The following is a 27,294-nucleotide window of genomic DNA, read 5'->3' on the forward strand; positions in this document are numbered from 1 at the left end:
ATATTGTTTTGGCTTATCAGTGTATTATAGCTGCAAGATTTGTCTTTATCCATTCTTTATGGCAAGTCCAGGCTGTTGGAAAGTGTCCTAGGAGACAATGTTTCCAAACCACATGTGCGTAACTCCACTTCGGGGATGCATCTGCTCGATATAGATTTCTTCTTCCATATTCTCAGTTCTTTAGTCTACACTCTCCTTTTATTGGAGAACAGTTGAAGTGGTGACATACTGCTGTAATTTGATGAATGTTCTGTGCAAGATACTTTTATTACTTCAGTAACTATTTTGTAATTAGTAGTATTTCCTTGTGTCTGTGTACCACTATGTACTACTTTTGATGGTTGATATTGAGGGAAGAGACAAACATCGAGGATTTCGGTACACTCTATTCATTTGAAATCTTACTTCTATTTTAACTGTACAAATAGGATGATCCTTGGTCTACACTGAGCAATGAGTACAGCAATTTATGCAAAATAGGAGTTCCTTGGGGTCTCCCAGATTCCCATCAAATGCCTCTGAACCTATCCAGATATAGTAACTTTTTGAAATGACTCTCTCACTCACTTTATAGCAAAAAATACATTTGAGACACTTGTGTCCTGTTACTCCTGCTTTCTTGTCTGAATTTCTGGTGTGTTTGTACTCACTAGTGATCCTCCCTCTTCCCTGGGAGTAGTTTTATCAGTAAGTCCCATTAACTTTTAATGACCATCAATAGAAAAATGTGTTCACTCAATAGTCATGCACAAATGAGGTATAACAGCACACCAAATGCCATTTCCTCTTCTACATGGTTCCTAGGCTACTTCATCTGCTACATCTTTTCCCCGTATCACATGTCCTGGTACCTGCCAGAATATCACATCTTTGCTTTACCTTTGGTCTACTCTAATTAATTTTAGACAATTATATTTATTTATACTGGATACATTTGTTGTACAGACTGCAGGTCACAAGTCAGAGCAGATGAGATACTGTTCCATCCCTGGCTCCTTACCCTGAATTCTGATATATCCACATCCACATGATATTAATTAGTAAGGAATCCAGATCGCTTGGTATTATGTGATAGATTGCTAATCATCCACATCACACTAAATGTCCATGGCTTAAGCTATGCTAATATCCTTAAGGCTACGCTATGATAGGCACCTGTTGGTAGCCTTACACCCATATGTGAATAGCATTTATCATATTATGGTAGGAAGATCATGCTTTCTTATCAATACTGTCATATTCTGACTAGTGTATCTAAAGGTGCTTGTCTGCACACAACACTTTGTCCACTGTATTACCTGCAGGTTCTGTGCTTTCGGCAATGACAGTGACTCACACTCCACAGCAGGAATGTCTTTCGCAAGGTTCAAAATGGGATGAAAGTGATACAGACAACCACTCATTGTATAGTGGTGGCATTTAGTGATGGATTTTTGCAGGTGCAGTGCACTACAAAATATTTTCAAACAGGAGGCATTATGATCCTATCTCCATACTATCAAAAGAAAGTTTTCAATTTCTTTCTTCCTTTAAAATGTTGTTCACCAATCATCAGTTTACTTATTTGGTGATCTATTTAATCAATCAATTTATTTCTTGGCCTCGTCTCCAGTGTTCATCTGCAGTTGCACTCCACAACAGAAGAATCCATTCCAGATCCAGTCTTTGACCCTTGCTCATAAAAAAAAAGAGAAAGCCACAGCACCAGAAGAGTTAAGTTTGTGCATGAGCACATACCGTTACACATTTAGTAGTTTGCATTCCATCCAGCATTATCAAGTAGGATTCCGATATGGCAACCGAAACTGCTGACGTCAAATGTCAATAAAACAAAAACTCATATTTATCATTTTAATTCCTTACTGTTTCCGCATGACTGGTGCTGAATACACCGTCAAGTGTAAAGGATCTTTGGACAATCGGTATAAATGCTGGATTTTAGAATACTCTTACAGAAAAAAGTAACGAGTAGCTAAATTGGGTGGGTGTTCCATTCTCCCCTCAAGATCAGGTGTGCTGGGAACTTTTCGTACCGAACACTCATTGCTGTCCACACTGTGTGTCGTGACCCCATCTTGTTGATGCTATACAGCCTCAACATCAATTTGTTCAATATTGGGGGAAGAAAGTTCTCAATCATGTTGGCACATGGCCGAGTTACTCCACGTGTTTTCTTCAGGAAAGAAAGGACCAATGATTCACACTCTTCACAATCCACACCCAGCTGTTACACAGAGGCCTCTTGTGATGTTCTAGCACACCAGTACAACAAGTTTTGTTTATTCATGCAGTCAGACAGATGAAAGTGTGCCTTAGCACTGAATAACACCAGTGTGTCATGATACAACTTTCAATCTACTCTTCACATGTATTTTGCCCAGCAATAAAATCTCTTTCACCGAGTTCTTGCCCATCACAGACAATTCATCTTGCAGAATGATCAGAAAGTCTTTATCAGCTGCATCCTAGTGCACCTTTATGCTCAGAAAGCTTCGATCAACTGCATTCTTGTGTTCCAAAGTCAGAGGTGATTGCAGAAATAACTGCTTCAATGTTCTGCAGCCTCAGGGCCATGGTAAAGAAGCCTCCTTTGTTCATTTACAGTTTACCTGAGTGTGCCCACCCACAAAACAATTGAAAGTCAGAACAGGACATAATCTGTGAATGTTCTAGTGTGCACTAAATGCACATCATCAACAACTGACCAGACATTAGGAAAGGAAGCACTCATTACTAATGCAGCCAATGCATTGTCACTACTGATGGTAAATGGAACTCCTTGATCCACAGCTCTGAATGGATATCTCCAACAGCCAACAGAGGACCCCCTCACAGTGCCCTGTTAAAATCAAGTTTTGTTTGCAGCAACCTGCACTAATGGCATTATCTTAGTCAAAAGATGGATGTGGAAAATAATTAGACGTCATTATTATTTCATATTCCACCTTGCTTTGCCTCAACTTCATAAGTGATTTGTGAAATAAAAAACAACTGCAGTCTTGTATTAGTTTGCCAAGCTGAAAAATGCCAATGTTTATGGACAATCTCAAGTGGCTACATGAAATCATTCATTCACCATGTGTGTTACAGTTATTAAAATACTGAGAGCAGGTCAAATTTTAAATACTATGCTAGCGTACAAATAAATTAAAATCCACTGTTTTAATGACTTGTCAGTGTGCATTTAGGTCAGCTTTGGAACAAAACTGAGAACCAATGCAGCTCTTGCAGGCAATGGAACTTCATCAGTATCTATCTTTGACCTGAAAAAGAAAAAGATCTCATTTAGCTGATCAGGATACTCCAGAAAGTTTCTTCACAACTTCATTTGAAACCACCACAATATTAGAACATTACCTGGGTTGGACAAAGAGTCACAGGAGTGTCCTTTGGAACCAGTTTTGTGGCATTAAATTAATTTGTTTGAATTGTACTACCAAAAAAATGCAGAATTTATCACAATAATTACTGTTCTGTACATGTGTATCTTAGCAAAACAAAAAATGTGTACTAATAGACAGGGTGTTTCCAAAGGAATATATGTATTACAGAGTATTGTATTGGCAAAACTTAGATTGCTGCACCACAGCTTGGTTATTGGAGGAACAAATACATTGTCTAGTTTATATTCATTGCCACTAGATGTCACTGACTTCTGTTTGCTTGGTTACTGCCACCTGTAGCAAAGTAGCTACTCCACACAGTTAACGGTCAACAGTATCTTGCTATGTTACAAAACTTTTCGTTTCCTAGCCTGAACAAGGACAACTTCATTTTTCAACAAGACTGGGGCACAACCTCACTGGAGTTGTCATGTGCATGAATAGCTGAATGAAACACTGCCGAGCCATAGGATTGGTCATCAAACAGCTGGTGACTTAGTACTTCTCAGCTGGCCTCTACGATCACCGGATTTGACTCTTTCTGTGCAGTTTCATTCAGGATAATGATTTATGCACTAACTCTACCATAAAGAATTCGAGTATCGATGTGATATTGTTCGTGTCGCTAGTGGAGAACATATTGAACATCTGTAATTGAAACGGGAGAAATTCTTAAATGTGTCTCCCAAGTTTCATAAATATACACTTTTTTTTTGGAAACACACTGTACTATACATTTAAAATGCTGGGTTCTACTTTTGTGTGCTGCTTCAGTTGTAGCACAAAACATTATTAACTTCTCTGGTCATTTTTGTACCGGACATAAAAATATTCATAAATTACTGTTTTTTCACATGGATTTAAAATTAAGTTAGAAGAATATCAGAATGTAACACTTACTGCAAAGACTGACAGTTAAATTTTTGTGCACTCTTATTTGCTAGAGATTATATATACATATTCACAGTAACAAGCAATACTGAGAAAAGATGTCAGATTTACGTAGCAACAAGTTGTTGCAGATACATACTGTCACTCTTGATTCAGAGCTTATGTTGCCATCAACTTTTAAAAAGAGAATTCACTTTGGAAATTACCTTTACTCTTTTGCTCCTGTACCAAAACGTCCATTAAACTGCTCTTGTTGCCTTTACATAAATTGAAACAAACAGCTCTGAACCCACAGCAAATGCTTTAAGAAAGCCTAAAAATAAATTTACCAAAAGGCTAATGCAAGAATATGCTGTGATTAAGCATCACCATGTGGTTTGAAATGCATTCTGCACTAATTAAAAAAAAAAAAAAAAAAAAAAAAAATATCTATGCCTGAAGGTGAACTCAACATTTAATTTGCAAACAATTCTTCCTCCTAATGACAAGTTTTATCTAATAGAAGACAAACACCAATGCAGCCAAATCCACACATTATTACCATGTTTTTTTTTTTTTTTTTTTTTTTTTTGGGCCGTTATTTAACCTGGATAAATACCTGCGATAATCTTTGTGGAACATGCCTACCTCAGGACACCATACAGTCGGTGCTAGTGCATAAAATGGAATTTAAATGTCTAACTTGTTTGCTTAGTATACAGTGAATATTATTGATAACAGCTACAGGCAAAAATGGTATCAAACGTTCTTTATGAGATTATTAAAATTCCCACTTGTCATTTAATTATACACTGCAGCAACCATTGCACTATAGCTAATGTATTCTAGAGTTGGTTATAATTATCATTTTTTCACACTTTCATTCTTTTAAAATAAAGATGTTCTTGCTACAATGGCCCTATCATATGGAAATGTTGCAAGTTTGTTGTAATTCGCATCTGTCAGTTCAGTTTCAATAAATTACAAACATTCGGATGTAGAAGTTACTCATTACAGTTTGAATAAAATAACTTTGCGACTGACAGATTGCAGTGGTTGAGGTGGGGGCCATTGTCAAACTAGACACACCTGACCAGTCTTTGGGTGAAACTAAAAGAACAGGCAACACAGTGAGCATAGCTCACTTGAGAAATAACTTACTAGCTGTTCAAAAAGATTTTGGGCTTGTAGCCAGTCACTGTAAACTTCATTGCACGATATTTCGTGCTGGACAACTGCCAGCCATCTTCAGGTGAGCCGAATGAGGACTGACGAAGACGTTCTCCACTCCGTTTTATATAATGCGCTGATGGTACTGACGCACATAAGTTGCAGTCATGGAGACAGAAGGACCACACTGCCCAGCGACAGCACCCTCGCTAGTGGAACTTCACGACTCAGCTGCTGTCAATATTGTCGTTGGCTGCAGCTATCTAAGTCTTCTGGCGTCTTCGTCTCAAGCCAATTTCAGAGATGACGGGATTCCACACATTATTCAATTGGTAACCACTGTCTCGGTTCATTAGATTTCCAGTGATGCGTACTTTGACGGATTCTTTGATAATGGAGTCCCAAAAAGTTGTTGCCATGGCCGAAATTGAAGTTTTGTTGTACTCTGTTGAATGTCCGTCAGAAATACAATGTTCTGCAACTGCAGACTTACTGGGTTGTAGTAGGCGAGTGCAATGTTTATGTTCCGTACAACACTATTCCACTGTACACGTTCCCTGTCCTATACAGCCCATACCACACTGGCAAGGTATTTTGTAAATTCCTGCCTTCCGCAGTAACAAATCATCCTTCACCGATCCCAGCAAATCCGAAATCTTAGAAGGTGGACGAAAAACCACTTTCACATCAAAATTATTGAGAATCCTTGCTATTTTGAAGGAGATATTTCCAACGAAGGGAAGAATAGCTAGGGACTTGGCTGGCGCATTCTCTTTATCTGCTTCCCGGTTCCTGGCTCTAGTTGAGAAGGCCCTGTTAATTTGCTGGGTCGAGTATCCATTGTCTCTGAATACTGTCCTTAAATGTGCAAGTTCCTTTGGTAAATTCTCTGCATCTGACACCATATGTGCCCTTTGCACAAGGGTTTTAAGTACACTCATGGTTTGGGATGGGTGATGGAACCTTGAAGAATGCAAGTACAAATCAGTGTGAGTGGGCTTATGATAAACAGGATGTCCCACTGAGCTGTCACTCTTCCGTTTAACCAAAACAGCCAGGAATGAAAGGCAACCATCTTCCTCTAGTTCCATGGTAAATCGAATATTCTCCGAAAGTACATAAAGAAGGTCTGCCTTTACAGCCTGTAGTGAGTAATATTGATGAACCCACATATGATTTAGCCAAACATCTAGCTTCTTTGCTGAGACCATTTGTTGGCAAATGTTCACATTGTATACGGAACTTTGCTGATTTTATCAACAGACTGGGGGCTCTCCACGTAAGTAGTTCGGATCTCTTAGTGAGTTTTGATGTAGTTTCCCTTTTCACAGAAGAACCTCTTGCGGATTTCTCGACATTAATTGGTGAACAGTATGAATCGGACATCACTGCTTTGTTTTGGCATGCTCTTTCCTCAACTTATTTTATGTTTAACAAGGAATATTTTGAACAGTCGGACAGTGTCGCCATGGGCAGCCCTCTGTCTCCTCTGATGGCTAACCTTTTTATGGAAGATTTTGAGGAGAGAGAGCACTTTAATCAGCAGTTTGTAAACCAACTGTTTTTTGGAGATGTCAAAGATACTTTGATAGTGTGGCCCCATGGAGAAGAAAAGTTAATGTGGAGTTTTTTCATCATCTTAACTCAATCCATGAGAATATTCGATTTACTATGGAACCAGGGAAAGATAGTTGCCTTCCTTTTCTGGATGTTTTCGTTAAATGGAAGAGTGATGGCTCAGTGGGACATTCTGTTTATCGTAAGCCCACTAACACTGATCTGTACTTGCATTCTTCAAGGTTCCATCACCCACCCCAAACCATGAGTGTACTTAAAAGCCTTATGCAAAGGGCACATACGGTGTCGGATAAAGAGAATTTGCTTAAGGAACTTGCACATTTAAGGACAGTGTTCAGAGACAATGGATACTCAACCCAGCAAATTAGCAGGGCCTTCTCAACTAGAGCCAGGAACCGGGAAGTGGATAAAGAGGAGAACACGCCAGCCAAGTCCCTAGCTATTCTTCCCTTCGTTGGAAATATCTCCTTCAAAATAGCGAGGATTCTCAATTTTCATGTGAAAGTGGTTTTTAGTCCACCTTCTAAGATTTCGGATTTGCTGGGATCGGTGAAGGATGATTTGTTACTGCGGAAGGCGGGAATTTACAAAATACCGTGCCAATGTGGTATGGCCTATATAGGACAGACAACGCGTACAGTGGAAGAGTGTTTTATGGAACATCAACATCGCGCTCCCCTCCTACAACCCAGTTTGCAGTTGTGGGACATTTTATTTCCAACGGACATTCAACAGAGTACGACAAAACTTCGAATTTTGGCCACAGCAACAACTTTTTGGGACTCTTTGTCAGTCCTTGTTCGGCTCACCTGAAGATGGCTGGCAGTTGTCCGGCCGAAATATCATGCAATGAAGTTTACAACTACCTGCTGCAAACCTGAAATCTTTTTGAACAGCTGATTCGCCAGGAAAATTTCAAATTTTACAACTTACTAGCTGATGGCTAATGGAGCTGCAGTCAATGTTATTTTAATCCGAATATAAGGCAGTCCTACAGTGAGTGGAGGAACATTTACATCTAGACATATCCTCATTAGAAAAATGATAACTTTAAGATAATAACAAGGCATTACTTACTTCAGTCTGACGGTATCGTGCACAAAATTAGAGCTTTGTAACTGCACAGTCAATTCTTCTGATATGTTATCAATACTGTTCAAATTGACAGTAACATTGTTACTGCTGGGGTTGAAGGCAACCAAGATTCCCGGGTTGCCACTTTTAATTCTGAAACAGCAAAAACATAGAAACAAATCAAGCATACTGTTAACAGTTTAATTACTGCATAATCATTTGTTAAAAATAAATCTACCAACCAGTATCAAATTACAGTAACTTCATTTGAACACTCAGAATCATAGCATATATTTTTTTAAACATTCTTTTGCTATGGGCAGAAATGTTGTGAAGCTGTTAACTGCCCCCTTCCACTGCTCATACCTCTCCTCCAGCTCAAACTTTGCAATATTTTAGTTTTTTTTTTTTTTTTTTTTTTGGGGTTTTAGGGCGCAAAACTGCTAAGGTCATTAGCGCCCAGCCCGTGACTTAAGACAGTAAAAAACCGAATTTTAAAACCAGCAGCAATGGGAACAAAGTCAGAAAATTTGAGAAACTAAAAATAGAAGAATGCTTAAAAATCCACTACAGAAAGGGGGTGATTGTCCCCAAAAAAAGGTTCAAATGACTGACGCCATTTCACTGTCACTAATAAACTGGAGAACGCGGTCGGCGGAGCGCGTGTCATCTGCTAAAATCGACGATAGATCAGGCGATAGCTGTAGACGGGAGCGTAACAGATTAAAATAGGGGCATTCAATTAAAAGGTGTCTTACCGTCCACAGCTGAGAGCAGTGGGGACAGAGTGGGGGAGGATCGCCGCTTAAAAGATGTCGATGGCTAAAACGACAGTGCCCTATCCGGAGTCTAGCTAAAATTACCTCCTCCCGACGACGCGTTCGGGAGGAAGAGGTCCAAGCGCAAGGAAGGGCTTTCACTTCCCGCAATTTATTACAGGGAAGTGCCGACCAATGCGCATGCCATAAATGAGCAACTTGGCGACATAAACCGCTCCGTAGATCGGTGAAGGGAAGCGACCGAATAGCTGGCCGAGGAAGAGAGACTGCGGCCTTGGCCGCTATATCAGCCGCCTCATTCCCACAGATACCAGCGTGTCCCGGGAGCCAGAGGAACGCCACCGAGACGCCCCTCAGGTGGAGCAAGCGCAGACAGTCCTGAATCCGGTGGACCAGAGGGTGCACAGGGTAAAGAGCTTGGAGACTGAGGAGAGAGCTGAGAGAATCTGAGCAGATTACGTACTGTATCCGCTGATGGCGGCGGATGTAGTGGACAGCCTGGAGAACAGCGTAAAGCTCCGCAGTATAAACCGAACACTGGTCGGGAAGCCGAAATTGATTTGGGGTGTCGCCAACAATATAAGCACTCCCTACACCTAACGATGTTTTCGAGCCGCCGGTGTAAATAAATGTGGCCTCCGTCATTGCTGCACATAGAGCAGCAAATGCCCGACGATAAACAAGTGTAGGGGTACCATCCTTGGGAAATTGACAAAGGTCACGGAGCTGGCAGATCCGAGGACGGAGCCAAGGCGGTGCTGTACCCCAAGTTGTCCAGAAGGTTTTAGGAAAGCGGAAGGAAAGAGAATGGAGCAGTTGACGGAAGCGGACTCCCGGGGGTAGTAGGGAAGAGGAGCGGCCTGCATACCCTACATCAAAGGAGGCGTCGAAAAAAAGGTCATGGGCTGGATTAGTAGGCATGGAAGACAGATGGCTAGCATAACGACTCAGGAGTACTGCCCGCCGATTGGACAGCGGAGGTTCAGCAGTCTCAGCATAAAGGCTTTCCACAGGGCTAGTGTAAAAAGCTCCAGACACTAAACGTAATCCACGGTGGTGGATAGAGTCGAGACGCCGAAGAATAGACGGCCGAGCAGAGGAGTAGACTATGCTTCCATAATCCAATTTCGAGCGCACTAAGGCGCGATAGAGGCGGAGAAGGACCACTCGGTCCGCTCCCCAGGAGGTACCATTCAGGACACGGAGGGTGTTAAGTGATCGCAGACAGCGAGCCGAAAGATAGGAAACGTGGGAGGACCAGCTTAGTTTTCTGTCAAACATAAGACCCAAGAATTTAGCGACGTCTGAAAACGGAAGGTTGACAGGACCTAGATGTAAGGAGGGCGGAAGAAACTACTTACGTCGCCAAAAATTGACACAAACGGTCTTACTGGGTGAGAAACGGAAGCCAGTTTCGATGCTCCACGAGTGGAGGCGATCGAGACATCCTTGAAGACGTCGTTCAAGAAGGCTGGTCCGTTGAGAGCTGTAGTAGATCGCAAAATCGTCCACAAAGAGGGAGCCCGAGACATCAGGAGGGAGACAATCCATTATTGGATTTATGGCGATGGCAAATAGTACAACACTCAGCACAGATCCCTGGGGTACCCCGTTTTCTTGGGAGAAAGTACGGGAGAGAGTAGTGTTCACCCGCACCCTAAAAGTGCGCTCTGCCATAAATTCGCGAAGAAAAAGGGGCAGCCGGCCTCGAAAGCCCCAAGAGAACAGTGTGCGGAGGATGCCTGTCCTCCAACAGGTATCGTATGCTCTCTCCAGATCAAAAAATATTGCTACCGTTTGGCGTTTCCGGAGAAAATTGTTCATGATATAAGTGGAGAGAGCAACAAGATGGTCAACGGCAGAACGATGCTTCCGAAATCCGCATTGGGCTGGTGTTAAAAGACTGCGGGATTCTAGCCACCAAGCTAAACGGTAATTCACCATATGCTCCAAAACCTTACAGACACTACTCGTGAGAGAAATGGGGCAATAGCTAGAGGGGAGATGTTTGTCCTTTCCAGGTTTCGGAACGGGAACGACAATAGCTTCCCGCCACCATTTGGGAAAGGTACTGTCGGTCCAAATTCGATTATAAAGGCGAAGGAGGTAACGCAGACTAGCGGTTGATAAATGCAGCAACATTTGGACATGGATACCATCCGGTCCCGGGGCGGAGGAGCGAGAAGATGAGAGGGCATGTTGGAGTTCCCGCATGGAGAAAACAGTATTGTAGCTTTCGTGATTTTGAGAGGAGAAAGCAAGAGGTCGCACTTCCGCTGCACGTTTCTTCGGGAGAAATGCTGGTGGGTAATTTGAAGAGCTCGAAATCTCAGCAAAGTGCTGACCCAACGAGTTAGAAATTGCGACGGGGTCCACTAAGGTATCATGCGCGACAGTGAGCCCAGAGACCGGGGAGAAACTAGGCGCGCCTGAGAACCGTCGAAGCCGACTCCAAACTTCCGAGGAGGGAGTGAAGGTGTTAAATGAGCTAATAAAGAATTTCCAGCTTGCCTTCTTGCTATCGCGGATGACGCGACGGCATCGCGCACGGAGCTGTTTATAGCGGATACAGTTGGCCAAAGTAGGATGGTGACGGAAAATGCGAAGAGCACGTCGCCGCTCACGTATTGCATCACGGCATGCCTCGTTCCACCAAGGAACTGGGGGGCGCCGGGGCAATTCGGAGGTGCGTGGTATCGAACGTTCCGCAGCTGTAAGGATAACGTCGGTAATATGTGTGACCTCATCGTCGACGCTGGGAAAGCGACGGTCATCGAATGTCGCGAGAGACGAAAAAAGTGTCCAATCGGCTTGGGCAAACTTCCAGCGTCGCGGGCGCATATATGGCAGTTGAGGCTGCAGTCTGAGGACACATGGAAAGTGGTCACTCGAGTGTGTATCATCAAGGGCGAACCATTCGAAGCGCCGAGCTAGCGGAACAGTACCGACCGCAAGGTCCAAATGAGATAAGGTTGTCGTGGAGGCAGACAAAAATGTGGGGACCCCAGTGTTGAGGCAAACTAGATCCGCTTGGTGGAAGACGTCTAGCAATATGGAGCCACGTGGACAAGGATGAGGAGATCCCCAAAGCGGGTGGTGGGCATTGAAGTCCCCAACCAGCAAATAGGGGGGTGGAAGCTGACCAAGAAGATAAAGGAGATCAGCTCGTGCCATTGGTGTGGATGATGGAATGTATACAGTACAAAGAGAGAACATGTATCCAGAAAGGGAAAGACGGACGGCGACAGCTTGGAAGGAACTGTTTAAGGGGATTGGGTGATAATGGAGAGTATCATGGAGAAGAATCATGAGTCCTCCATGGGCTGGAGTGCCTTCAACAGAGGGGAGGTCATATCGGACGGACTGAAAGTGAGGGAGAACAAAGCGGTCATGGGGACGCAGCTTTGTTTCCTGAAGACAGAAGATGACCGGCGAGTAGGAGCGTAAGAGGACCGACAATTCATCCCGATTGGCTCGAATGCCGCGGATATTCCAGTGGATAATGGACATGGGGTGAAAGGAAAATGGAGGAATGTGACCAAAGTTGCTGTCAACTCAGAGACTGCTCGGAGCTAGCAACCGACAGCATGGAATGGCATTCAGCCGAAGGCAGAAGATCCTGATCCATAGGTTGGTCAGGAGCAGTCCCGGCCACCAGCAGTGCGCCTCGGCGACACAGAAGATGGCCGAGGGCGATTTCCGCCAGGTGGTGCTGTAGAGGGGGCACGCCTTGGCGGAGAAGGAGAGGAACTGGGTTTCTTTGTAGCCTTCTTGGAAGAATGTGGTTTAGATGAAGAAGGAACCGATGGTTGTGAAGTTGCGGTACGTAAAAACTCTTCACGAGTATGCTCTTTTTTCGAAGACTTGGCGTCCGACTTTTGGGCTCGAGATGTAGCAGAACTCGACGAAGGGTGAGCCACAGAGTGGGCAGGCGAAAGTGGTGAGGTTGAACGAGCGATCTTTGCGCTGGCCGATCTGACGACCGTGGTACTAAAGGTGAGGTCGCAAGTCTGCGTGGCCGCCTCCTTTGTTGGCCGAGGAGAAGCAAGGACAGTGCTGTATTTTCCTGTCTGAGGCACGGTGGGCTTGCGACTGGCGAATAATTTTCGAGCAGCAAAGGTCGACACCTTTTCCTTCACCCTTATTTCCTGGATGAGCTTCTCGTCCTTAAAAACGGGGCAATCTCGAGAGGAAGCAGCGTGGTCACCCATACAGTTGATGCAGCGAGGGGATGGAGGTGGACAAGCACCCTCATGGGCATCCTTGCCACACGTAACACATTTGGCTGGATTGGAACAGGACTGGCTGGTGTGATTGAACCGCTGACATCGATAGCAACGCGTAGGGTTTGGGACGTAAGGGCGAACGGAAATTATCTCATAGCCTGCTTTGATTTGCGATGGGAGTTGAACTGTGTCAAATGTCAAGAAGACAGTGCGGGTTGGAATGATGTTCGTGTCAACCCGTTTCATTACTCTATGAACTGCCGTTACGCCCTGGTCAGACAGATAGTGCTGAATTTCTTCGTCAGACAATCCATCGAGGGAGCGTGTATAAACGACTCCACGCGAGGAATTTAAGGTACGGTGCGGTTCCACCCGGACAGGGAAGGTGTGGAGCAGAGAAGTAAGCAGCAATTTTTGTGCCTGGAGGGCACTGTGTGTTTCTAACAACAGGGTGCCATTCCGTAATCTGGAACAAGACTTTACAGGACCTGCTATTGCGTCGACACCTTTCTGAATAATGAAAGGGTTGACCGTGGAGAAGTCGTGACCTTCATCAGACCGAGAAACAACAAGGAACTGTGGCAACGATGGAAGAATCGTCTGTGGCTGAGACTCAGTATACTGACGTTTGTGAGCAGACTTAGTGGAAGGTGAGGAAACCATTGCGGAAGAATCCCCCATGATTACCGGCGTCTCCGATGGCGCGCTCCTCCCTTGTGGGGGCCCTCTCTGAGGGCACTCCCGCCTTAGGTGATTGTTCACACCTCAGGTCACACCTCCCGACAAACGGACGGAGGGACCAATCGGCATTTTCGGAAGGTATCAGCTCGGGTAATCACCCCTCCCTGGGCCTGGCCGTTACCAGGGGGTACGTACGTGTCCTACCTGTCTACCCGGGGCGGGGAATTACGCGTTACCCCGTCACCGGCTACGCACGAAGGGCGTGGGTCGGCCTTCAGACACGCACAGGGAGGAAGAAAGAGAAAGGGAAAGGAAGGAAGAGAGGTCTCAAACGCCGCAGCGGAGAAAAGGGAAACAGAAGAGGTAAGGAAAAGAGAAGGACAAAGGAAGGAAGAAGACAAAAGCAAGGAAGGCGAAGAATGCAGTACATTTACGAGCGTCCGTCTCCGGACGTAGGCACAAACCATACTCCCAGATGGGGAGAAAGGGAAGGAAAGAGCCAGAGGTGAGGGGAGGAGGGGCGAAGATAGGGATGGGGAAGGATGCGGAAAGGGAAGGTATGCAGCCCGGAAAGGAAGGAAGGCCACATTAGCTCGGGGTCCCGTGCTCGCTACGCACGTATCCACAAAAGAGTTGTGGACCCCCTGGGGGGCAATATTTTAGTTGTGTTTGGTTTCCATTAGCACACTAAGTCATATTAAACAATGGAAAGTACAGAAAAGAAAAACAACTACATCATAAAAGGATAGATTGCTACACACCATATAGAGGAGACATTGATTCATAGACCTGCACAATGGAAAGACTGCTGTACATTTTAGCTGCCTGCGAAAAGGCCTCCTCCTGAAGTACAAAACTCATTCACACAAGCACAACTCACATACACAACCACTGCAGGTTGTATACACAGACAAGGAAAAAAAAAATCCTGTCCTCAGATTTCCTAGTTAAAAATACACTCTTTCCCTGCTGAAACACACTTTTTCTGTGTTAAGCAACAGTATACTTTCCCTCAAAACTGTAAAACTTATCAATCCTTTGAATGGTTAAGATTTTACACTCTGGCATAGAACGTGTCATCCATAGTGATTGTGTGGAGCCAGCTTGGTCAATGGTTATGAGTCTGAGGGACCTATTTGCACTGGTATTCACAAACAGTGGTGACTGTTTTTAGTTTGGTGGCAAAAAGGCTGAAGCATACGTGTGAACTACAGCTTGGTTAAAGTATTTAGATATTTTGTGCTTTAATCAGAGTTTCTTTTACTCTACCATTATGTAGAGATTAGTTGTGTGGATGATCACTGAATTGTTTATAATTCTAGTATGAGTAAAAGGCTGACCCTGTTGTTTCTCTTGAACTAAGGTGTTTGCTAACTAGCTGTTGACATACTGAGCGCATGTTGAATATGAGTACCTGGCTTAAACTGTTAGTACTGCTGTTAATCCAGAACTGTTTCATTAAGTCAAGCTCTTATTTGCACTGTTCAAATAGTTACTTTTTTCTTGGAGTGTCGAAGTTATTCAAGTTGTTAATTTGGTATGAGAGGGAGTAATTATCTATTGGCTTAATTCACTGACGGGCCTGTGCTATCAGGTTCATGTTACAGGTATCTTAAGTTATACTAAGCAGAAGGGTGAAAATATGGGCGATTACAAAGAGAAAGCCACCAAGTGCACTAAAGGACCTATCATTTGTAAAATTAATACCAATATTATGGCACATAAACCCACTTTCCCACAAGTTAAGGACTGTTGTTTATCCCTTGGTTGTCAATGGATTCACAAGAATTTTGTGTCTTGTTTAGTTACTGTCTTTAACGATTTCTCGATCCAGCCATTTATTAAATTGTGAGATGTAATTACTGTTTTAAGGAGAAAAAGTCATTCCTTTAGATTCTTTGAGTTCTTTGTACATATTGTTTATTGTCATTATTATTCTACTGCAATATATCCAACATTCCTGTAATCCCCCTGGTTTCAACCTTCGCTAGTCCCTGTCCTCTGCTTACCTATCCCCTTTCCTGCTCCCATTCCAGCGGAACACAGCCTTCTATTCCAGCAACGCACCCGCTAGTCCTTTTCCCCTTCCTTTTCTGATCCACTCCCCAACCTCCTGAAAGTACCTAGCAGTCCCTATGCTGTCCCACTTCATCCCTGCGTGCTCTGAGAAGCAACACTACCCCTTCCCCACCTCACCCAACTAAACCCCCCCTCTGACCGAAGCTGCCTCCTTGTCCCCAAAACCTGATGACTCTGGCCACAACGGGCAGAGACTGTGGTCATCTGCATGCAAGTTGTTCAGAAGAGGCCTCTGGACTGAAAGCTAAAAGGTACAGAGGGATTTTTGTGCCTGTCTGCGACTTAATGTCTTCTCTACATGAGTAGATATCTAAGTAATATCATTTACACAACTCCAAACAGTTGTCTTCTTCAATTTAAATATAATTTTGGTCCTGCTTTAACTGGGATTTAAAATTTGAGCAGCTTTATCTTATGAAGTGAAAGCAAATATAAACTTTCAAAAATTATAGTACGTACCGTATCCTAATGCAGCAACAAATAAAAGAAACACCTATGTTAATATAGTGTAAGTTAAATAAATACTTTTCAGATCAGAAGGGTGAAAATAAGTTAACATACCTTGTCATGACAAACACTGTGCCATTTATGACTGATGTGTCACAGGAGCCATACATTATAGATGGTGACTCACGCTGCTTCACTAAGTCTTTATACAGGTTCAAGTGACTTCTATCAGTCAGCTGAGATGATGCAATGGTATCAAAACTAATGCTACCAGTATCACCTGCAGAAGATGCCTGTGAAGAACCTGTGTGAAGGAAAGTATTTATGTATTTAACAACAATCCAGCAATAACAATTTAAATAATTTCATTGCAAACGGAACTGTATGGCACAAAGCATAGTGCTTTTAATGTTTTTTGCAAATTGTCTTTGGCTGCTACTGACTTGAGCTACTTTTGCAATATTTAGAGTAGACAAATATTTTACAATTACTGCAATGGGCATTTCATGTGGTGTATAATGCCTGTCTAAAATTTCATTGGTCATATTATCAAAGTAAAGATCCCCCCTGCGGGTCCGGGGATTAGAGTAGGCCCGAGGTATTCCTGCCTGTCTTAAGAGGCGACTAAAAGGAGTCCATCCCCCTCACGGGGGTAGTTAGCGCCTGCGTCCGGAGACGGACGGTTCCACGACCTATAATTGTGGTCTTTTTGGTTTTTCACTTCTCGTTTCTTCCTTCCTTTGGTTGGTTTCTTTCTTTGCTCTTCTCCACCTCACTGTCTTCCTTACTCTTTCCCTCGACTTCTCCTTGCCTTCTCATTGCCTTCTTCTCCTTGCCTTCTCTGGTCTCCGCCTCGGCGTTTGAGACAGTCTGTCCTCTTTTTCCCTCTCTCTCTTCTTTTTCCTTTTCTTCCTTCCTCCCTGTGCGTGCCTGAAGGCCGACCCACGCGTTCGCACGCGTAGCCGGTGACGGGGTAACGCGTAATTCCCCGCCCTGGGTAGACATGTAAGGCACACACGTACCCCCTGGTAAAGGCCAGGCCCGGGGAGGGGTGATTGCCTGAGCTGATACCTTCTGACCATGCCGATTGGTCCCTCCGTCTGTTTCTCGGGAGGTGTGACCTGAGGTGTAAACATTCACCTAAGGCGGGAGTGCCCTCTGAGAGGGTCCCCACAAGGAAGGAGCGCGCCATCGGAGACGCTGGCAATCATGGGGGATTCCTCCGCAATGGATTCCACTCCATCTCTCTCGACTTCTGCCCAAAAACGGAAACGTGACCAGCCACTAGTGACAAAAGTACTACCGCCTGCCCCACAGTTCCTCGTCGTTTCTCGATCTGAGGACGGAAAGGATTTTTCCTCTGTCAACCCTTTCGTTATCCAGAAGGGCGTAGATGCCATAGCCGGATCTGTCAAATCTTGTACCAGGTTGCGTAACGGTACCTTATTACTAGAAACTGAGAGTGCCTTTCAGGCACAAAAACTGCTTCGGGCCACACTCCTGTACACGTTTCCTGTCCGGGTGGAGGCCCACCGAACTTTGAATTCGTCTCGTGGTGTAGTCTATACTAGCTCCCTCGACGGATTGACTGACGAGGAGATTCAATCTTTCCTCGCTGAGCAGGGCGTGACGGCTGTCCATAGGGTCATGAAAAAGGTCAACAATGACCTTGTACCGACCCGGACACTTTTCTTGACCTTCGATAGTGTTAAGCTGCCATCGCGCATCAAGGCTGGCTACGAGGTTATTTCTGTTCGCCCCTATGTCCCGACACCTACGCGCTGCTACCAGTGTCAGCGTTTCAATCACACTCGACAGTCTTGTTCCAATGTGGCTAAATGTGTCACTTGTGGCAGGGATGCCCATGAGGGTGACTGTCCACCTCCGTCTCCTCGTTGTGTGAACTGTCAGGGTGACCATGCCGCATCCTCCCGCGACTGTCCTGTCTATAAGGAAGAACGCTGTATCCAAGAAATTCGGGTCAAAGAGAAAGTGTCCACCTTGGCTGCTCGCAAGCTATTGGCTAGTAGGAAGCCCGCGCTGCTCCCAGCGGGGAAATACAGTACTGTCCTCGCCTCTCCTCGGACTACCAGGGAGGTGGCAACCCAGACATACGATCTGACCTTCAGCACCACGGTCGTCCGTTCGGCCAGTGCTAAGATCGTGCGGTCGACGTCTCCTCTTCCTCCCATCACCCCACAGACACCAGCCCCTTCATCATCTTCTGCTAAGACGAAGACCCCGAAGTCAGATGCACGGGCCTTCAAGAAGGAACCATCCCGTGCAGACTTCCTACGTACCTCGACCTCCCAGCCTTCGACCGGTACTTCCACCAAACGTCCTTCCAAGAAAGCTCATAGGAAGCACAGTTCTCCTTCTCCGCCACGGCGCATTTCTTCTCCTGCGCCACCCAGCGGTTGCCGCCCCAGGCCGTCATCCGTTTCGCCTGGCCGCACCGCTGGTAGCCGAACATCTGGCCGTTCACCGGCGGAGGAAGCTCCCCCTCCCGGCCATCCTCCCAAGATGGCCGATGAACCTATAGACCCAATGGACGATGAGTGTCCGCCTACTGATAGCGGCGGCAGTGCTCGCTCGAAGACAGGCCCTCAGCGGCCTTCGAGGTAACCCCTTCTTTCTTCTTCCTTTTCTTACGATGGCACTTATTCACTGGAACATTCGCAGCATTCGCTCCAACCGAGAAGACTTGAAGTTGCTGCTCCGCTTGCACCGTCCGCTCGTCGTAGCCCTCCAGGAAACGAAGCTACGCCCATGCGATCAAATTGCCTTGGCACACTACACCTCTGTGCGTTTTGACCTACCCCCTGTGGTAGGTATCCCAGCTCATGGAGGGGTTATGTTGCTGGTCCGGGATGATATTTACTACGATCCCATCACGTAGCACACCGGCCTGCAGGGAGTTGCCATCTGCATTACTCTCCCCACTTTTACGTTTTCCATTTGTACCGTTTACACTCCATCGTCATCTGCCGTTACCAGGGCAGACATGATGCAACTTATTGCTCAGCTACCTGCACCATTTTGTTAACTGGAGACTTCAATGCCCACCATCCCCTTTGGGGCTCTCCAGCATCCTGCCCGAGGGGCTCCTTGTTAGCAGACCTTTTCAACCAGCTCAATCTTGTCTGCCTCAATACTGGCGCCCCTACTTTTCTTTCGGACACATCTCACACCTATTCCCATTTAGACCTCTCTATATGTACTCCCCAACTTGCACGCCGGTTTGAGTGGTATGCACTTTCTGATACATATTCGAGCGACCACTTCCCGTGTGTTATCCATCTCCTGCAGCATACTCCCTCTCCGTGCTCCTCTAGTTGGACCATCTCCAAGGCAGACTGGGGGCTCTTCTCTTCCAGGGCGACCTTTCAGGATCAAACCTTCACAAGCTGCGATCGTCAGGTCGCACACCTTACGGAAGTCATTCTCGCTGCTGCTGAATATTCCATCCCTCACCCTACTTCTCCACGTCGCGTACCGGTCCCCTGGTGGTCCGTAGCATGTAGAGACGCTTTACGTGCTCGTAGACGTGCTTTACGCACCTTTAAACGCCACCCTACAGTGGCGAATTGTATCAATTATAAACGATTACGTGCTCAGTGTCGTCGTATCATTAAAGAAAGCAAGAAAGCCAGCTGGGCTGCTTTCACAAGCACCTTCAACAGTTTTACTCCTTCTTCTGTTGTCTGGGGTAGCCTGCGCCGGCTATCTGGCACTAAGGTCCACTCACCAGTTTCTGGCTTGAAGGTCGCGAATGACGTCCTTGTGGCCCCTGAGGCTGTCTCCAATGCCTTCGGCCGCTTTTTCGCAGAGGTTTCGAGCTCCGCTCATTACCACCCTGCCTTCCTCCCCCGCAAACAGGCAGAGGAGGCTAGGCCACCTAACTTCCGCTCCTTGAATTGTGAAAGTTATAATGCCCCATTCACCATGCGGGAACTCGAAAACGCACTTGGCCGATCACGGTCCTCCGCTCCAGGGCCTGATTCTATTCATATTCAGATGCTGAAGAACCTTTCTCCTGCAGGTAAAGGTTTTCTTCTTCGTACATACAATCGCATCTGGATTGAGGGACATGTTCCCGCATGCTGGCGCGAGTCTATTGTTGTCCCGATTCCTAAGCCGGGGAAGGACAAGCACTTGCCTTCCAGTTATCGACCTATCTCGCTTACCAGCTGTGTCTGTAAAGTGATGGAGCGAATGGTTAACTCTCGATTGGTTTGGCTGCTCGAGTCTCGACGCCTACTTACCAATGTACAATGTGGATTTCGTAGGCGCCGCTCTGCTGTTGACCATCTGGTTACCTTGTCGACCTTCATTATGAATAACTTCTTGCGGAAGTGCCCGACCGCGGCTGTGTGTCAGACACCTTTCGCCAGGAGAATGGGGTGCCACAGGGCTCAGTTTCGAGTGTTGCTCCCCGCGATCAATCCAATAATGGATTGCCTCCCAGCTGATGTATCAGGCTCCCTTTTCGTGGACGATTTTACCATCTATTGCAGCGCGCAGTGTACACGTGTCCTGGAGCGCTGTCTTCAGCGTTCTCTTGACCGTCTTTACTCCTGGAGTGTCGCCAATGGCTTCCGTTTTTCTGCCGAGAAGACGGTCTGTATTAACTTCTGGCGCTACAAAGAGTTTCTCCCACCGTCCTTACGACTCGGTCCCGTTGCTCTCCCAATCGTGGAGACAACCAAATTTTTAGGCCATCGGAGCATTTTATATTAGTCCCGTAGAGAGTCTTCATGCTGACGCTGGCGAATTGCCACTCACCTACCGGCGCGATATACTGCTTTGTCAGTATGCCTGTCTGCTACTGTCAATGCCCGACCATCCGTCTTATCGTTCCTTTTTTGACGACTCTCTCGACCGTTAATACGGAATGTATGTCTCTGCCCTGCTACCCCCTGGAGTTCGCTTTCGTCGCCTCCTTCAACACCTTAATTTTTCATTCCCTGCAACCTTTCGAGTGGGCGAGAGCCACACGCCACCTTGACTCCAGGCTCAGGTCCGCGTTCACCTTGACCTCAGCTCGCTCCCAAAAGAGGTTACCCCCGGTTCGGTCTACCACTCCCGTTTTTTGGAACTTCGTTCGAAGTTCATCAACATGACCTTCATTTATACAGATGGCTCTAAGACCAATGATGGGGTCGGGTGTTATTTGATTGTCGGGGCACAAAGTTTCAAATACCGGCTCCATGGCCATTGTTCGGTCTTCACAGCTGAGCTCTTTGCCCTCTACCAGGCTGTTCTGTACATCTGCCGCCACCGACATTCTGCTTATGTCATCTGCTCCGACTCCCTGAGCGCCATCCAGAGCCTCAGTGATCCGTATCCCGTTCACCCTTTCATGCACCGGATCCAACGCTCTCTTCGGCAGCTGGTGGACGTCGGTTCTCCGGTTAGCTTTATGTGGGTCCCTGGCCATGTCGGTATCCCTGGGAACGAATCTGCAGATGCCGCGGCCAAGGCTGCGGTCCTCCAGCCTCGGACAGCCTCTTGTTGTGTCCCTTCGTCCGATTTTAGCAGGGTCATTTGTCGGCGCATTGTGTCGCTGTGGCATGCCGATTGGGCTGCACTTACGGACAACAAGCTTCGGGCCTTAAAACCTCTTCCCGTGGCTTGGACGTCCTCCTCACGCCCTTCTCGGCGGGAGGAGGTAGTTTTGGCCCAGTTAAGAATTGGACACTGCCGTTTCAGCCATTGCCATCTGCTGACGGCTGCGCCGGCGCCGTTCTGCCATTGTGGGCAATTGCTGACGGTCCACCACATTTTACTGTCGTGTCCGGATTTTAACGCACTGCGTCTCGATCTTAACCTGCCATGTACTTTAGATGCCATTTTAGCGGATGACCCACGAGCAGCTGCTCGTGTTCTTCGTTTTATCAATTTGACAAACCTCACTAAGGACATTTGATGATGCTGTTTATTAATCCTATGCCTGTCAGTCTGTCTTTTATCGTGTTTTCCCTTTTAGTTGTTGTAAACTTGTGCCTCACGGTGCATTCTTAACATCGTCAGGGCGCTAATGACCACTGAAGTTGTGCGCCCTAAAACCACAAAAAAGTAAAGATACTACAGTTCAGATTTCGGTTCTTTGTTCACTACTGACCACACACAGTGGAACAGACTCAGCACAGTATTTGCCCAGCCCCCTTCAACAAATGCTTTGTGAAGCCCAGTCACTTTGTCTTGGTGTACTCAACCAAAAGTGCAGTTTATCAGCAAAAGTAATCAATTTTTGAAAATATAATTGGATGGATAAAAAAAATCTCCTCATCAAGCAATGGCAGGAGAGAACACGTAAGAGTTAAGGAAATGTGCAAGCTTTATGAGCAGAAGGGTTGAAGCAGAAGGAACTTTTAGAAAATAAGGAGACTTACGGAAAAGTTGCCCAGAACCCCATGTCAGGAGACACTTACCAAATGAGATGATAAAGTAAGACTGACTAGTGGGGACTGAGTTTCAGAACTTTCTGATTAAGAAGATAGCACATAACTCAACCTACTTTCACATTTCCTATTTTTTTTTTTTTAAACATTTCCTTCATTTACGTAATGTACAACAATGCAGATACTAGAAATTTAACTAGCAAATCAGAATTTCACAATATTTGTTGTGGGTATTATTTTGTATACAAAGGAAGGATTTAATTATGAAACACCACAATGATAAAATTAAAAATATACATTATTTGTAATTTTACCGGTTTGTGACGAGTTGTTCCAGGGCATTGATATGTTACTTGCTCCTTCAATTGCTAATTCATCTCCATACAGGGTAATTGGTGTTCCCGGCAACAGCATAACAATCATGGTAAGGCCATCCACAGCTTCTCTCGAAACACGTGTAGCAATACGTTCGCTGTGTCCACCCGATAACTGCCAAAGAAATTTTCATTTTCATACATTTTAAACAATGTTATCAATAGTACGGTATGTAAAATCCGCTTCTGAGAGCAGAGAAAAAAAAAATTCAGTTGCAACAACAAAGAAACACCTGCTAACATCTATTATATTCATAGCCTGAAAAAAATTTGAAAAATTATTAGGCTTTACTCAAAAGTAAATACCCTTGTCTTTGGCCTAAAAAGGCTACAGGAACAATATATTACAGCTTTTGAAGAAAGCAGTATTTTGCAAATTTAAAAGATTCTACAGTAATTTGTGGACTACAGAGCAGTGTGTAACAAGGAATAAAATCCAATAATTTCCTCCAAAAGAATACAATCCATAATTCACAATTGCATACATGGTTATTGGATGCACAGGAAATATAATAAATAACCCTTTTAGTCACAATTATTTTTTTTATTAAGTTATCTAATCTATTTAGGTTCCTGTGGCACTCATGATGAAGTGTAACTTTATTTGTATATTGATTCTCTTGCTCTTTAACTAGTTGAGGTTGTCAGAACTGCATTCTTGTTACAAGAATGTTAAGTATTAAATAAATTTTGAACTCTTGAATAAAAGGAAACAGAAGGAAGACTAACATGAGCAAGCAAGAGAGACTTACCAGCACACCTGAGAGAAATATTCCTTCACATTATATCGGCATGTAATGTTCAGTACTCCACTTCAAAAAAACTCATTGCTTTGCTCAAAGTGAACAACTACAGCCGGCCGCGGTGGTCTAGCGGGTCAGGCGCTCAGTCCGGAACCGCGCGACTGCTACGGTCGCAGGTTCGAATCCTGCCTCGGGCATGGATGTGTGTGATGTCCTTAGGTTAGTTAGGTTTAAGTAGTTCTAAGTTCTAGGGGACTGATGACCACAGCTGTTAAGTCCCATAGTGCTCAGAGCCATTTGAACCATTTTTTTTGAACAACTACATATCAATCAATCAATTCAAATATATAGTATGTTAAGAATTTAGGTGTTTCTTCTTATTCTGAGAATTTATTTTTTGGCATACATGTAATTATACTATTTTAGTGTGTGTTTTAGAGTAATCTGTACCTAACATCCTAAACACAGAATGATATTTAAGCCACCCTGAGTAGCTCCGGGACTGCAAAATTCTGTATGAGTGTGCCTGAGGTACAAGTTTGCCACATGCATAGCATTTCATCAGTGTAAGTTGTCGATTCCATAATTTGATCATTAGCTTGTGTATCTACAGTATGTGTTTATGAGCTGAGAATAAATACTCAAAGCACAAAACTTGTTTTGAAAGATGGTAAATGTTTTTTTGGAATCATTTGTATAAAAGTAAGAATGATGCTCAAAACCATCTAAGGAAAATAAGGTGCCGACTGAGATCATGCATTCTTTCACACTGAACTATAAATTCTCAAATGGCACCTCATTTGCTGTACAAGATTTCTTGCTTCATTCAAATGTGTGTTGAATGTTATTTCTTACTTTTAAACAAATTATTTTGCAACACATTTGACCTGTTGAAAAAACTTATTTATTTTAATTTATTGAAGCTCCGTCTTTCTCTTCCACTGGTTTGCATCCATCACCAATGGTTCTCTTTTGGTAAACACTCAAGTGAGGTGAACAGAAAGATTATCAGATAAACTTTCTTAATTGTTTGGTGATTTAAATCACTTGCTTTTTAAACATATACTGTCACCTGTCACAATTTTTTTTTTCTCCCAAGAAATATTTTTCATCATCCATTAATTTTATTTGATCTGTAATTAATGTATTTTCATACTGTGAATCACCCTTGCAGATACTGTACACCACATTGAATTTCTCTTTAGGATAAATCGTTATTCAGTCACATTCTCTTTTCTATTCTTACACTTGTCAGCATTTTGATCGAGACAAAGTTCTTTCTTAAGTAAATGCTAATTATAAACATGGACAATAACTAAACTGAAAGATACTTATTGGAACTAAATAAAAAAGCAAATATCCAAATGACAATAGCAGTGGCAACAGGCAATAACAGCGGGCAGTCAGCAATAATGATTTCACAATGCCAAAACAATGAAATACTTCTTCTCAGAACTGAATGCAACAGGGGCCGGTCAACTACAATTGTCACTCCCAGCTGTCCAGAGGGATGAAAATGTGGCGACGTACTGCTTACAGTGATGGCTAGAGATAGGCTTAATGGTGAAATTCAAGTATCAGTGTGTGAAGGAGAATAGTACTTCTTCATGACTGGTAAATACTATATGTGATAGTTTTCGAAGGCTCTAAAACAGATTCGTGCGCACGGGTATGAATTGTGCGAATGTTGCTGGTAAGGCAATTTTCTGCACAATATTTACCTCTCCCCCCTCCACACACACACACACACACACACACACACACACACACACACACACACACACACACACACACAAAAGGCCGAGTAAGTGTTCAAGAGCTAAATTAAATTATTTTTAATTAAGGGGCATCATCACAGCTTTTCAGTAAAATGCATCGCTAAAATTTGGCACTGTTCCTTTCTTTTTCACATATTCCTAAGGAAGCTTTTTGATCAACTTCATACTCCCATTGATACATCAGCTGAATTAGATACATTTTAATTACACCTGGAACAACATAATTCACAGCAATATATTAATCAGCTTTAAATGATGACAAGAACAATTATTATATTCAGTACATAATCAAATGAATTTGCTTATATCATACCCCCACAGATGCTTGCTCTCTCTCTCTCTCTCTCTCTCTCTCTCTCTCTCTGTGATTTGTGTGTGTGTGTGTGTGTGTGTGTGTGTGTGTGTGTGTGTGTTTTGTTTTTCTAACTACCCTCTATGGTACATGTACCCCAGTTGTATACCAATAGCTAATGGAATTGCTACTATACAGCACTAAAGAATGGTATCGGCTTGAAGGGCAAACAGTACATGGTTCCACTGACAGAAGACCTACAGACTGGTTTCACTCAAGAAGAAAGTGTCTACCATTTGCATTTGGTTGCTCCCACACATTAGTTTCACTTGAAAGAAATGAATGAACTATAAGTAAAACTACAACTGACAATCTGTTGTTTTCACTTTGTTGCTTCCATCACTAGCTGCTGTCTCTAAGTAGTATTGGTTTAGTTTGTACTTTTTGCAGTTGTCCCTTTTCTAGTGAAAACTAGAGAGTGTGAGAAACAGTTGAGAGAAGGTATCACTGTGCAGCTACTCATTATAGCTACATTGCCCATAAAACTTAGAATGTTGCAAGTCATTTCCCAAAAAACCTTACTATTCAGCACATGTTGGCATCTCAGTGCAAATAAGTGGAGATAAAATAAATGATAGTAGGGCAGTGACATTCTCACTTTGTCCCTACGGATAACCTGTGGAATTTATCAAAAATGACCCATTAGGTCTGCCTCAAAATACAGAAAACAATTGCTGCCCCTTCACAGACAATATCTAATTGGGAGATAAAACTGCTATAACAGATTCTACCAATTTAAGAGACAAAGAGAAATTAATTTCTTAATTATGTTAAAGGATAAACACTTTCTTATGTTAAATATCTCTTTCATATTTCATACATGTGTGATTTGTGAATACTGAATATTATTATTTGTTTGTATTTTCTGCAACGAGTTACTGAGAAATTTATGTCTTCTGTTGGTGTGAATCTGCCTCTTGTTTTCTATAATGATTGACACCTCATCCTGTATGGGATGCAGATAGCTTTACACCACTTGGTGTGAAAATTGTGCAATATACTTTTTATATACATGATGGTTTTTCTCAAGATTTTGGAATAACAAAGCTCTGTTTACAGCATACGTACACTGATGGAGCTGCTGTGTAAGACTGCACTATTAAATTTGAAATTGTTTTTTGGTGTAATTCACTGCACAAATTTTTCTACACGCATGTAAACACTATATACTTAATACAAAATAGTCTCCTTGCAGCATTCTTTCGCTTGTGCCTCAGTCCCCCAGTTTTCGCAGGGTCAGCATGGTTACAATCTGATTTGGCATGGTTGATTAGAAGGGGTGGCAGGATGCCCTTCCTGCCGCCAACCCGGACCCCCCCCCCCCCTTTCCAGCATGGAATCAGTGTACCCTAGCTG

General features: G+C 44.1%; 1 protein-coding gene across 1 annotated transcript in view; it reads right to left on the reverse strand.

Annotated features, from left to right (window-relative positions):
* Positions 1-2,999: 2,999 nt before the first annotated feature.
* LOC126169390 (probable maltase) overlaps positions 3,000-27,294 on the reverse strand; it is a 49,062-nt gene continuing 24,767 nt past the window's right edge. Inside the window, exons 7-10 of the mRNA XM_049920637.1 lie at positions 23,006-23,180; positions 16,402-16,591; positions 8,079-8,228; positions 3,000-3,263 (exon numbers count right to left, since the gene is read on the reverse strand). Coding sequence (XP_049776594.1) covers positions 3,185-3,263; positions 8,079-8,228; positions 16,402-16,591; positions 23,006-23,180 — 594 coding nt within the window. The 3' untranslated portion in view covers positions 3,000-3,184. The remainder of the gene's footprint in view (positions 3,264-8,078; positions 8,229-16,401; positions 16,592-23,005; positions 23,181-27,294) is intronic.

Source organism: Schistocerca cancellata, chromosome 1, assembly GCF_023864275.1.
Source record: "Schistocerca cancellata isolate TAMUIC-IGC-003103 chromosome 1, iqSchCanc2.1, whole genome shotgun sequence".
NCBI classification, from domain to species: Eukaryota; Metazoa; Arthropoda; class Insecta; order Orthoptera; family Acrididae; genus Schistocerca; species Schistocerca cancellata.